A 13,565-nucleotide genomic window follows, 5' to 3' on the forward strand; every position below is an offset into this window, starting at 1 on the left:
GTTGCTTCCAACCCAAACCATTCCATGATTCTATGATTTCCAAGCTCCAAGCCCGCTCCTCTCACACCAGCTGCATTGCTGCACTCATCAATGCTGCAGAGAGTCAGGGGCTGAAGCAAGGACTGGGATGGGGAATTGGGAACTTGAGGGATGATGATCAGCAGAGCAAAATACACCACAGATATATAATTTGGGTTTTTTTTTTTTTTGCTGGTTCACACTCTTTATATTTAACAAAATAATTTTTTAATAATATAGTCTTTTACACATCAAATATTGTTTCTAGACCCCCCCCATTTTTTTACAGAATATTTTTTTTCTCACTAGTTTCAGGCACACTATTGTTTGAAAATTTTGATACTGGATAGTCATTGACAGGCAACAGCTTACAAAGAAATGTGGTGATGACTTCTTTAATGGGACCAGCTCAACTCGTAGGAAGCCAATGCTCAGCCAAAGTATGGCAATTGCTGCGCTAGTGCTTGTCCTACCCCCTGCCCTCCGGTAAAATGCAAAAACAGGGAAGAAATAAAAATATAAAGGCAACAGTGTGCATAAACCGAGACCGACCATGCTGATCCGCTTCGGTGGAGGATGCTGTAAGGAGGATTTGCTGCCATCGCTGTTAAAAGCAGGTGCTGGACTGAAGTCTGAACAAAATAAACACCATCACCCTAATGGCCATGACCAAAAAGCAGCAAACCACGTGTGGACAGGGATGGGAAAGGCTCCTGCGCTCACTTGGGCAGGGCAGAGTGGGGAAATGACATTGGTGGCTTTTCTCTCACAGTATCGCTTGGAAGCTGCAGCCTGAGAAACTAAGAGGTGCCGGTGCGAAAAAGCCCAAAGGGGACCCTTGGCTGCTGTCAGGGACTCCCAGCAGGCAGCCATGCAGCCGTTTTCTAGAGACCCTTCACCAGGAGCTGATACCTGTGGATGCAGCCAGCCCGTCCCCAGCCCCCCATGCACCCTGGCTTGCTTTATCTCCAGCAGTACCGATGCTCCAATGCTCCAAGGACTCAGGGAGAGCCAGGGCAGCTCCCTTGTGCTGCAGCAAAGGGTCTTACCCGCCAGCTGAGCCGGTTTAGTGCCGGCACAGCAATGGGACAGGTCTGGAAACCTCCCTAAGGGTGATGGGCAGAGCGGGGGTATCAGATATTTTAATTTTGACTCATGGCGGCCGAGTCCCACTGTTGCTGAAGTCAGTGAAACGGTGCCCTTGGCTCCAGCGAGAGCAGCCCCGGCGCCAGCAAAACAGGGCTGGGGCAAGGGCAGGCGAGCGCCTGCTCAGCCCAAGGGCCGGCGGGGCTGCGATACAGGTGAGACCCTCCTCCCTCTGCTTCACCGCTGACTCCCTGGCCAGGCATTACACAGAGACAACCCAGGGAAGACGTTGCTTTCTTGGTGCCTTTCCAACTCTTTCTGGTTCTGCCCGCGCAGCCGGTGCTGGCTCATGCTCCGATCATGGTCACAGTGACTGTGTAGGTGTCTTCAACTTTATTGTCCCCACTCAGTGGAGAAAGTGTAACACAGATACAGATTGTGTCTTGGGTGTCCGGTCGTATACCTGTGCATCTACCTCGGTCATTCTGCAGGTTACATTCCCGCTGGGTTGTTTTTTTTTTTTTAACCCCCTTTTCCCCCTCTTAATTTCTACCTCCCTCCTGTCCTTAGCAGCCTCCCCTTACAGACACGATAAAAATGATCCATCGCTTCACTCATAGCTGTATTGCCCCGATGATCCCAGCTTAGGAAGAGGCTTAAAAAAAAAAATTTTTAAAAAAATCACAATAGCAAAAAAACCTTAAATAAATAAATGTGAAAAACCCCGTGATCCACATTGTAGAAAGTGAGAGCGGTGAATCAATCGGCGTCTCAGAGGCATCACCAGCCCAAGAACTAGCGTGGGCCATTTTTCTTCTTTCCTCCCCAAATCTGACCACCGCATCCCTACCAAGCACTGATATTACAAAAGCAGAGTTGATACCTAGATACTGGATACATAGTGTGTAAAGTGAGAGAAGAGCAGGAGGGGGGGGACAGGGAGACACTTCCCCGTGAGTAAAATCTCTGCTTGTGTGAAACCCTCGCAGGTTTTGCTGGTGACCCTGTTGCAGCTGGCGGGAGGTCAGACGCGTGTGCAGCCGTTCCTTCGTCACTGGCGTCATCGTCATTGGCGGGTTGTTTGGCTGGCGGTGCCGCTGGCAGGGGGGTTTTCCGCTACAGAGCCTGCTTGCCCTGGCACTCGCGCTTGGAGCACTGCGCCGGCTTCCACCAGTCCCCGTTGTGGCAGTGGCAGATGTTACAGTCGTCCACCTTCACTTCAATGCCGGCAGGAATTATCGTGGTTCCTGCAAAGCAGTTTGGACCTGCAAAAACACACGGAAGTAATAGAAATAATAAATACTTTTTTGTTTTTAAATTGGGTGTAGCAGGTCTGCTATAACTGCCTGGGAGAAGGCAGGCGCTCAGCCGAGCCCCTTGCTGGGCTCCGGCCGCAACGTTGCCACTGCCGAAATCAGCAGCGATGCTCCCAGCCTGCTCAGCACCAAGCCTTCGCCCCACGCCGATCACTTGTCGCATTTTTTTTTGCCTGCCTTCAGGCACTAAAAGAAAAAAAAGGCCTCGAAACTTTCCTTCTCATGTTTCTGTACCCAACCCCTAGTACAAATGGCATCGGATGCTCCATTGATGCACCTGGCTTTTTCTACTCATTTGCCCACTAATTTAGCATCTCTTTTTCCTAAAATTTGGCTGTGAGACAGGTAAGACCATGAGGACAAGCATCAGGACACAGCCCAGCCTTTGCTGCTCCAGCCTGGTGTGCTTGCGCCGAGCTGTAGGGACTGGAGACGATTCATCCCCCAGGACCACGGCAGCCATGCCCGAACACCCAGCAACCCCAGGGACCCCCACCAGCTCGGGGCTATTAACCATAAATGATTTATAGCATCAAATTAACAAAAATAATTCTCCTCCCAAATAAGCTTTCTGATCAAATCTGGTTTTTCTCAAGGTCGATTCCTTTAATCTGCTCATTATTGGTAATTTTTTTGGCTTCTTTGTTACACAATATCAAAGCTGAGCAGCAAGTCAGCAAGGATCTTATTTTCCTCCTTCTCATAAAAGCCCCACAAACAGCCATTGCCCAGCTGTCCCTCTGCAAACCCTCTCCTCCTCCCTTCTCGCTCCTGCATCAGTTAGAGCCAGGAATTAATGTCAGAGCCAGCAGCACACGGAAAAAAAAAATCGAGGCGGTCGCATTTGTGGCATCAGGGAAGCGTGAAGACATTTGAAAAGTGTCTCATGGCTCAAGTGCTGCTCCGAAATGTCACCTCTCGGCTGGCCACCGGTTTTAATCTATGCCTCCGGTGCACGAGGTGCATTCGAAAGATGAGAGCGTGTACAGACATGAAATTACAGGCAAGTTGTTAGTGCTTAAAATAAGGCTTAAGACTAATGGGAAAATAGGGTCCCGACGTGGCTGGAAACAGGCTGAACTGTAGCCAATCCAGTACTAGGGTCTCACGTTTTATAGTCTCGGAGAACTATTTATTTCATCTTGCTGATTTATTAGTGCCCTGACTTTATTAAGATGCTCCTCAGGACCCTATGTTTAAGCTCAACAGGCCATGAGTTTGACAGGGCTGGGCTTAACCAGACATAGGCAATTCAGGTTGCTGCTGAGCCAAACAGTGCCTGAATGTTGTTTGTGTTTAAGTGACCTCCCGCCTTTATTAAAGGCCTCTTCAAATACAGATCAGCTCTACAGCAACTTTTCACATCTATCTTACTGAAGTCACAACAGAAGGGCCTGAAAAAGATGCCTCTGATGGCTCCTGTACCAGAATTTGGGGTGACTGGGTGTAACCCAGGGTTGCTGCTTCCTTCTATGGGCAGGACCTGAGAAGGCAGGCTGTGGTGCTGGGAAGGTCTGTGGGTCTCCATGAAGGGAGGATGATGCCTCCTCCTTTGCCTGGCCAGCATGTGAATCTGTCAGGATGCCAGAAGAAGCTGGCTTTTGCTCCAAAGAAGGAAATTCAACACCACTTGTTGAGCTAGAGTTCAGGCTACACTGGTCTGCTGGCAGTTGAGGAGCAGTGCACTGGGCATGGGGATGTTTTAAGTCTGCTTTGAGCTGGGCTTTGGGCTGGACAACCTCCAAAGGTCCCCTCCAACATCAGTCATTCCATAGTGCAAAGAACTTCAAAGCCAAGAGCTACCAGCCAAGGACACGCAGCACTACAGAAAAGCCAAACGCTACATATGCACACATGTATACTAATATGTTTTTCTTTACAAGCATGTGGTTGAAAAAGTCGTGACCTTTTTTGGTCATGAACTGAAGATTTCCAAAGTTGGCATCTCTCTGGAAGACACAATCTTGGTTGGAAAGGCTGTGATCCCAACTGTGGTATATCTCTGCCAACCCTCTGAAGTTGTCACTTCCTCCCACGGCTTTTGGGTCCCTGCGCTAGCTGTGCCGCTGCCTCTGCTCTTCATCACAGATTTTAATTCTCTGCTTTGTCAAGTCTGGTGGGTGTTGTGTTATGACACCCAGCATGGGCTTCACCATCAGGTTGGCTCATTTGCTGCTATTAAATGCCCAGGGTTCAAATGCAGTGCAAATGCCAATAATTGTAGCTAGCAGTATTTAACATTGAAGTAAGTGCCTGTGCCTCTTTAATAGGATGGTCTGATTGCCTGCTGATGGCGGGGATGCCCAGGATGGGCAGCCTTCACACAACAGCCTGCTCCATGCTCCCAGAGCAAAAATCCCTTTTCATTAAAATTTAAACAAAAAGCTTGCTCTGGAGATTAGGGTGGCAAGGAAAGGGGAAGATTGTTTTCTCTCTTGTTGCCCTGTGGCTGCCTGTTAATCATCCCATTTGAGAAGCCAATACTGCCTTGACACCCACATGCATCTCCAGACACAGCCTTCTCCGGGTGCTGAACGACGGCAGATTTATAGCACCACCAGCCTATTCAATGTGCCTGAAAACACGCAGGAGGCTGGCAGTGATGGGAGCCAGCATGTTTTCTCACTCGCAGGTGGGCCAGCCTTCGTCGCCGGGCCTGGGTTTGGGGACGCAGCGTCCTCCTCACAGGGTTTTGGCTGCATCCCTGCACTGAAATGCTGCAGGGGCAGAGCATGGCTCGGAGTCACGGTCAGCCTAGGGTGGTGAGTGAGTTGGGACTGGCTGATGGGGTACTGCCAACTGGGGAAAAGCTTATTTTTCCTTGCATCCTACTCATCTATCATCCCATGGCTGCTCCATCAGCCCTTCCTCCTCCTCCCAGCAGCCCCAGGTCCCTTCTCCCTCTTGAGCTTCCCCAGGGGGGGGTCATCTGGAAAAAAAAAATCATTAAACACTCCTCATTAACGTCCCTATCCCAGAGCCAAGAAGCAGAAAGCAGACACCATGATGAAAAGAGGAGATGGATGAGGGGGATGTACTAAAAGCATCACCCATGTCTTTGAGGTCCCCAGCGGAGAGGGGATCGCTCAATTTGGGGACAGTACCACAGCAGCAACGTCCCTGCCCCAGCCAAGGACGTAGGGCAGCTCTGCAAAATAGTAATTAAACACTAATAATCTGCCCCTCTGATCTCTGGCATCTATTGAGCCAGGAAGGACCTGGCAAGCGGCCCCGCATCTAACAGAAAATCCTTGGGATGCTACCACCCCCCTCAAAGGGGCTGGGCAAGGCGAAGAGGAAAAATTACAGCTATTTTGGATGAATCATAGGGACTAAAGGCTGTGAGGAACATCGGGGGACAGCCAAACAAGCCCTCCCTGAAGCAGCACTGAGCATCCCTGGGCTGGCCAGCTAAACATCACCTAAGCACACCTAAGGAAGGAGCCGTATTCAGAGGCTGAACCATGGGAAAATTACAGCAAGTGGGTTTGTTTTCCTTCCTCTTGGCTTTTAGCAAAATGGATGAAAACCTGCCTTTGGGCTCTACTGACATCTGCCCTCCTATTTGATGTTTTGGTGCCGTTTCAGAACATCCATCTCTTCTGTCAGACCTTAGTACTTTTAATTTAGGCCAACACTACCACTGCTCTGGACCTTTCTTTTCCCCAGCACTCTCTCAAAATAGCCACCTCCGCATTGCCAGAGTGAAATTTTTCCTTTTGCACACCACAGCAAGCTGGATGGAGCATTTTTGCATCCTCTCTCCCCTCCCTGCTCTCCCCACCACTATAGAAACATGGATTTCTAATGGAAGGCAGAATTTCCACACTCCATTTGTGATAATTCAACTTTAGTTCCCACCGCCTGAAAACCAATTTTCCAGCACAATCACTATCAGGCAGCCCCTTTCTTTTCCCATCTAAACTTCTCCCACCTTCATATTGGAAAAGGGGATCCTGTTTGTCCAAAATGGGATGCAGTGAGCATCACACCTGCGGCAGAGGCATGAGAAAAATGCACTTGGAGAGCAACACTGCACTGCTGAAATTTAGTGGAAAATACGCCTCAGACAAGTGGCATTTTCTATGCAACGGCACAAGTCACCAGGGAGTTTTCCAGCAACCTTGGGTTTTATAGAGCCGACAGCTAATGCATTGCCAGAGATAACATCCAGCACCTGGGGATGCTACGTGGCTTTGCGATGTGCCTTAGAGGAGCTGCAGCCCGTAAAGCCACAACTGGATCCCACAGCAAGAAATCAAGTCCTTTTTTTTGATTTGCAGCAGAGCTAACCAGACTTCTTTAAGGTCTCTAATATTTTTTTCCCCTCCCTTGGATCAGCCTCCCAACATTTCAAAAGCTCAGTGCCCCAACCCCATGCTTCTGGGGACTGTCCTGAGCTCTTCCCACTGTGGCTTTGTGCTGCTCAAAGGAGCAGGCTGAGACCGGGATCTGCCAAATTGATGTAAAAAAAATCACAAAGAATGAGACAGAACAGCACAGCAATGTGGGTTTTTTTTTTATTATTCAAAGGAAGATGCTGCTCAGAAACATTTGATGATATGTCAAGCACATCAAGAAAGTTACTTATGATAATAGCAGTAGGAACAAGAAGCTGCTTTGGGCAAGGGCTATCGTCCTGGTCTTTGTAAAAGCATCTTAAACCATGACCACAATGAAAACAGGACAGTAATCACCCTCTTTTCCTTGCTCAGGAAGACTGATGGGAGAAGTTTGCTGCTCCCACAGACAACGTAATTGTGAGATTTGCTTTGCTTAACATAGTTAATAGTCATAAAAGACCACAGCACTCCAGGCTGTTTGCTAGAACAACTGTGAAGATTTTTATGGAGATATATTAGGGACATTCAGATGCTGTTTTGATGGGAGAGATGTAGAAAAATCATACATGGTTTGTTGTTTGGGAAGAGTGACAGCAAATTTTGCAACCGTACGTGTAAGAACAGACACCTGGGTGACGACCCACGTTGTGCTGCTGAACTGCACCCCTGGTATGGAGGGAATACATCTAATCCCATGTGCAGGCATTAATGCACGCCTGCTACATCATGCAATGCTACCCAAGGGTGTGAGATTAAGTCCTCTTGGGACTCAGTGGCACGGTGGTGCTTTAAAGAAACTCAGAAGCCCCCTGATCTGATGCTCCCTATCACACTGGAAAAAAACCTCACAGCCCAAATGCAAGAGGAGCAGCCATTCTAGCTCATGAGCACACTGCATCTTCTGCACTGTCCCCACCACAGCACTATGGGGATGCGGAAGAAAACATGTGAATCCAAGAGCACCCCGCATGGATGCTGAGTTAAAGCTGGAAATAGCAGGAGCGTGGGGTATGATGCTCTCCAACATCACAAGCATACAGTGTCACGCTGATGCTTTGGAGTCATTTGGTGCTGAACACCAGCCCAGCTCCTGGGGGCTGCGGGCTGCAGGCTGTTCCCAGTTGCTTCACAGGTGGGTTTTACTGAACTCAATGGCTTTGCCCATGGCTTACAGCAGCTCTGAATTTAGCTTTGTCTGTGCAAAGAAGCAATAAAAGGAAATCAAATGTTAAGCACCGCAGCAAGCACAAATCACTTCAGGCCAACTGTGATATTCAGATTTGCCCTGAATAGCATCTTGCACCAAGCGAAGCTCATCACCTTCACCGGAACTTCTCATGGTACAATGTCCTATTTCAGCAAGGAGCAGTATTTTCCTCTTAGTTAAATATTTTCTGATGATAATCCTACGTCTCCCGCCACTCCTTTAAGAGCCTCCCAATACCTTTAGGAAATATTAATGCTGACTCCAAGAGAATTTAGCTTATTCAGTCAATGGGTAACGTCAAGGAGAGAGGCACTGATCACTACGTTTACCTACCTCGCATCGGTAGTTTAGATAGACGCTAAACAGCAACTCAATTTAGCCAGCCATCCTTCAGGCTCCTGTGTGATGTGCCCCACAATTAAAGTTGCAAGGGATAAGCAGGAGGTGGCGGTGTTTCCCAACAGCATTTAGGAATGGATACAGCCTGAAAACATCCCCCTGGACGCTCATTCAGCTGAATGAGTCTTGATGGCTTTGCTTTTGGAGCTTGACCACGGATGCAACAGGGCGTGGGCATTTACTGCTAGCAATCTGCGTTGAACTGGGGGAGCCATTTCTAGTGAACATGGCCAAGTGTCTTCTCAGTGGGAAGGCGGATTTTTCTTTGCATGTCTCCACAAAACAAGTATCTCATAGTCTTCACCATGACCATCCCACACCATAAGCCATGAGGTCTCCAGTGCCGGTGTCCAGCACTCCCAGCACCACTCAGCTGAAACAACCACTTGCAAAGCAACTACCAGGTGAGGATTACACCCTGAAAACCATACAAGGATGCTCACGGACAACTCCCCAACAGAGAAAGAGGCAAAACACAGCAGAAATACAAGTGATCCCCAGGCTCTGGCACAGAGGGCAGAAATCACCAGCTGCCTCCACCTTGGGACTTCTTCCAAGTCCAGGCTGAACTCTGTGCTTGGGGGGGGGAAGAAAAACCAGCATCTTGTTTTTAATGATGGCCCCTGTTTCTGGAGGTTAACACAGCTCCTCTCTGCTGATCCTGCAGGATATTTTCAAATGTTCATTTAGCTCTGTCAATGCTATTTATGCGATCACTTCGGATTGCAAGAAAAGAGCTCAATTTGTGGCTTTAATTAACAAGTTGAGAAGGGAAGAAGTCTTGTTTTTGCTGCTTGGTATTGATACTGCCTGCCCCCTCACCCAGGGCGGGGAGGGGGGGGAGGAGAAGGCAGCGGGTGAAGCTGGAGGTGAGACATAAAGAAGTCAGCTGCCAATGCTGAGCTTTGCCTTGTTGAAAATTAAATTTGGTGATGCTCTGCAGGGGAGGCTGAAAACCCCACCAAAAGATAACAATCCTGGAGCTTTTTTTGTGTTAGAAAGAGGCCGAAGCTGAGCATGGCTGAAGCCTGAGGGTGCGTGGGAAACAGGGCTGCCATGACTATGGCTTAAGCGGTATGAGTTTACACCCCGATAACACCCAGGTCTGATCCCTGGTCTGTGGCTAGCTGCTTCTTGGTGGTGGCAGGAGGGAGGGGAGTACACTGTGGCTCTGCCTCCTCCCTGGACCCAGAGGTGATGTCCATGTCCCTCAGGCTATGGAGGACACAGCACTTTGCAGATTAGAGGACATCTGTTTATCCCACATGTTCCCAATACATACACTAGGTGAAAATATCCTCCCCTACAACCCAAGTCCAACCCTACCCAACCTGCACAAAGGCTCCTGCAGGGCTAGAAACAGGACAGTTTCAGGTCAGTGCCCCCATCCAAATCACCAGCAAGACTTTGAAAGCCCCTTCCCGGCCCGCTCACCCTCTCCAGCAGCAGACGCACTCTCCTAAACTGCCTGCACACTAACATGGAAGCTGCATCAGCATCTCAGCCACCACCCCAATAAAATCTGGATGCTGCTCCATCTTCAGGAGGGACTAGGAGTTGAGCCTTCCAAACCCCGCCAGCCTCAGCGCCGCAAATTAAAAATCCCTACAGCGAGCAGGCAGGGGGATGCTGGAGGTGTCAGTCCTCGCTGCCGTAAGCAAAACACTTTGCAGAGCCATCTGCCACCCCAAATGCTAATCGGCTGCACGTCTCAACTTGGAAGTGCTGCGTGCTGGAGCACGTCAATGTTTTCAGCGTGGGTAGGTGAAAGTTGGTCACCAGCACAAACAAGCTATCGTCTGCTCATCCCGCCCCGCACCACCACAGACCTGTTGGATGGCAATAACACCCTGCGGGTATAAGGAAGCCTACCCAGTGTGGCAGCTGCCAGAAACGCGGCGTCTCCATCTGGCAGGTGAGGGAGCTCCGTCTCGCGTTGGGGCGGGCGGTGAACAGCGGGGAAGAAGGCAAAAGAGGCGCTGGTTTTTTGGCAACAGGCCCACAAGCGAGCGGATGCTGGGATGAAATTGCTGTGGGTTTTGTCCCATCCTCCCTCACGAGTTGAGGGACAAAAACCAAGGCAGGCACGGAAAGCTTTGAGGAGGAGATGTGAGTGAGCACAGGGCTAGCGATGGCCCCAGCAGCCCTCCGGCCCCTCTGCCATTCAAAAGCTCAGGAATTGCTCTGGGCCCCCTTTTTTGGTTGCTGTTGATATTTTAAAATCCCCGAAGTGTTTCACGGACCTGAAGTACATAGGTATGTGTACATATACATATAAGCAAAGCCAAGGAAGTTTGAAAGATACATTTCCCACAGCCTTTTTTTTGTTGTTCATTTGCTTTCAGCCAGTGTTTTCCTGGAAGGACAGGAGGTTTGTGCAAGCTTTTCCACCAAATCTCAGCCTGCTTTGGTCCTCATTCACCAGTGCAGTCAGTGCAAAGAGCTCCTGGTGACGTAGGTATGTCACTCCTGCCCTCTTTGCTGCAAGGAACCAAAATATGGATACATGCAACGATGGACCAAGTGATGTTTCTGTGACAAGGCCACCTTCTGCCTGGGATGTTTCCACTTTTAGGCAGAGTATTGCAGGATGATGGCTCTTAGTCATGGTAACAAGTGTCACCTCCTCAAGGTGACCCCAAGGTGGAAGGTTCACTCATCCTTTGAAACCTTGTCCAGCCACTCACGGAGAGATGGCACCTCCAGTAAATGTCCCCAATTTCACTCTGTTGTCTAAAATGTTGCAAAATGAGAGCCTTTTCTTTTTTTATTTGTGGACAAACCCCACTGGCTCTGGCTAAAAGCTCCCTGGAGTCAACTGGTGGTATCTCCTAGCCATCCATGAGCTTTCAAACTTGCACACTGTTGCCCCAAAGAATTAATCTCCTCCGAAGCTGATCTGCAGCTCTTTTCCATCGTTCCTGCATATTTCACTCCTCATAGTGAAGGCTAACAGCCCTTCTCAAACACTGCCTATTTACATGAGAGATTTTTCCAGCCATAATTCACATTGCTGGGTGCCTGAAAATGCCTAAAAGTTATTTAATCTCTGCATTAAGAAAAAAAATATATATCTGCAGTATCCTTCTCCAATCTAAATCCAAGTTGCTCACTCTAAGCAAGCCCTACATCATTAAAAGTAGTGCACTAAAAGGCGAGATGGAGCTGAAAAGCTAAATTCAGGGCAACAGGAGCCTTTCCACTGACTTTTGCCAGCGATGAAGCCAGCACAATAAATAAGATAAAACACAAGTGCAGCTCTCAGCCAGCCCAGCAGGACAGGGATCTCCTGGTGGCCCCATGTAACCTTCTGGCTCTCCCCATGCAGTGATGTTCACGTCATCCGGACTTTGCTCAGACAACCCGAAGAATCCACTGCCTTGGAGTCTAACGAATGCAGGGGACCCACTCGAGTTGCCTAAATTATGACCTGGCTCCCAGTGACACAGAGTGATTTAATCCTCACTGCTTTGCATCGTGGTTAGAAAATTACCGATAGCTTGTTATCCATCTTAATCAGGAGCAGCAAACAAATGAGGGCCAGGGAGACATCCAGAAGGGAATACACCACATTACTCCTCCTTATTGATAGTGCAGTTACTTAATTTGATGTGGAGACATAACTTCAGGCATCACTAAATACTGAAGCAGGAATGTTTTGGCGCAAGGAAGATCTATGGGTGCAATTTAAAAGCAGTCTGTTTAGAAGCGGTGACCTCCACCAGAACCGATACAGATCTGAGCTGTCCAGACAGGCTTCAGATTATCACTCAGCAAGTTAAATAAAGACAGCAGCTCTTCGACAGTTAAAAAACACCAGCCGAAAGTTGCAGCCCCACTTCTCTCTTCATCCGCTGTGCTTGTGGGATGAGCATGACGATGGGGGACCAAGCCCAAGGTTGATGGTCACCTCCAACCTGTCCATCCCTGGGCAGCGACATTGTTTTGCTTTCTGACACACAGCACTGCCCGCGCTGGGACGGCAGCAAAGCCCTAGATTAGACATTTGGCATAGCTTGCTGCAGGGAAGACAGCATGGAGATGATGGAGAAAAACACATGTTCAGTACAGGCATCTGCAGAAATCATAATAATTTCTGCAGAAATCAGATCAGCGGTGCAAATGACTGACAGCCGATGTTGCCACTGGTGGGTACAAGGGAATGCCAAACTGGGCAGTTCCCAAGGTTGAAGCCCAGAAGGAGTGGAACTTTTCCTCCAGCAAGAATATTGTGGATTGAGATACGATAACAAACTGTGGGGAGTCTCAGCCATGAGAAGGAACCTTTTTAATCAGTTTTTAACAATCCAAGACTAGTGCAGATACTCTAATAAAACTGATCTGGGCACACTGAAGAAAATAGGGCAAGCAGTATGTTTCGCACTGCTTTAGACTATTTGCCTCATTGTATGGGCATTTCCCCCAAGCCCATGCATCCAGCCTCTCTATTTCTGATCCCAAGTGCACCAAAATCAAAGCTGGGAGCACATCTGAATGTACTTCAAACTCCCTGCAAAACCTCCACCCCGGTTTCCCCATTTTATTGGGTTTCTAATCCAGTAGTGAGCTATGGACTGTTGACCAGCAGGGTGAGGCATTGCTGCAGTGCAAATTAATAGCTAATATCAAATTCATAATCATTTACCCACTCTGCTGATTGAATAATACACCCAAATTGAGAGCAGCATTGAAGTTGAATCACTGCCACCAAAGTCACAGAGGAGCCAATGCACGGTGTATGTCAGGATCAGCTCTCAGACAGCAGAAGAGCAAATCGCAGGGCTACAGACCTAGCCTTAAATAAAGGGTTTCCCCCTCCCTTAAATATAAAATGCAGGTTGGCATTTTCAAAGAAGTCACCTATGGGACTTGCACACCAAATTCCTCTTCATTTTAAAAGGATCTACATGTGCAAATAGCTTAATCAGCACTGAGAAGTTTAGCTTATGGTAAAAAACCCACACAGACAAGGTGCTCAGCACTGCACAGGCAGATACTGTGCATATAAAACAGCTTTTTTGAATCAGATTTTTACTGTGTACGTTCAAGGTTGAAGAAGGAAAATAGTAACACCTCAAAGACAGCAATAACCATCTATTAAGTGAGAAATGCATGTTTCAACATTTATCTGACCAAACGAAAAGGATTAGCTCTTAAAAATCTCTTTGCAGACAGCATAAAGCTTTGGGAAAATAC

At 48.4% G+C, this 13,565-nt stretch overlaps 1 protein-coding gene across 1 annotated transcript in view; it reads right to left on the reverse strand.

Annotated features, from left to right (window-relative positions):
* Window positions 1–208: 208 nt before the first annotated feature.
* VWC2L (von Willebrand factor C domain containing 2 like) overlaps window positions 209–13,565 on the reverse strand; it is a 55,447-nt gene continuing 42,090 nt past the window's right edge. The window contains exon 4 of the mRNA XM_052792655.1: window positions 209–2,369. Within this exon, the coding sequence (XP_052648615.1) occupies window positions 2,221–2,369 (149 nt within the window). The 3' untranslated portion in view covers window positions 209–2,220. The remainder of the gene's footprint in view (window positions 2,370–13,565) is intronic.

This window comes from Harpia harpyja, chromosome 7 (genome assembly GCF_026419915.1).
Source record: "Harpia harpyja isolate bHarHar1 chromosome 7, bHarHar1 primary haplotype, whole genome shotgun sequence".
In the NCBI taxonomy this organism is placed as follows: Eukaryota; Metazoa; Chordata; class Aves; order Accipitriformes; family Accipitridae; genus Harpia; species Harpia harpyja.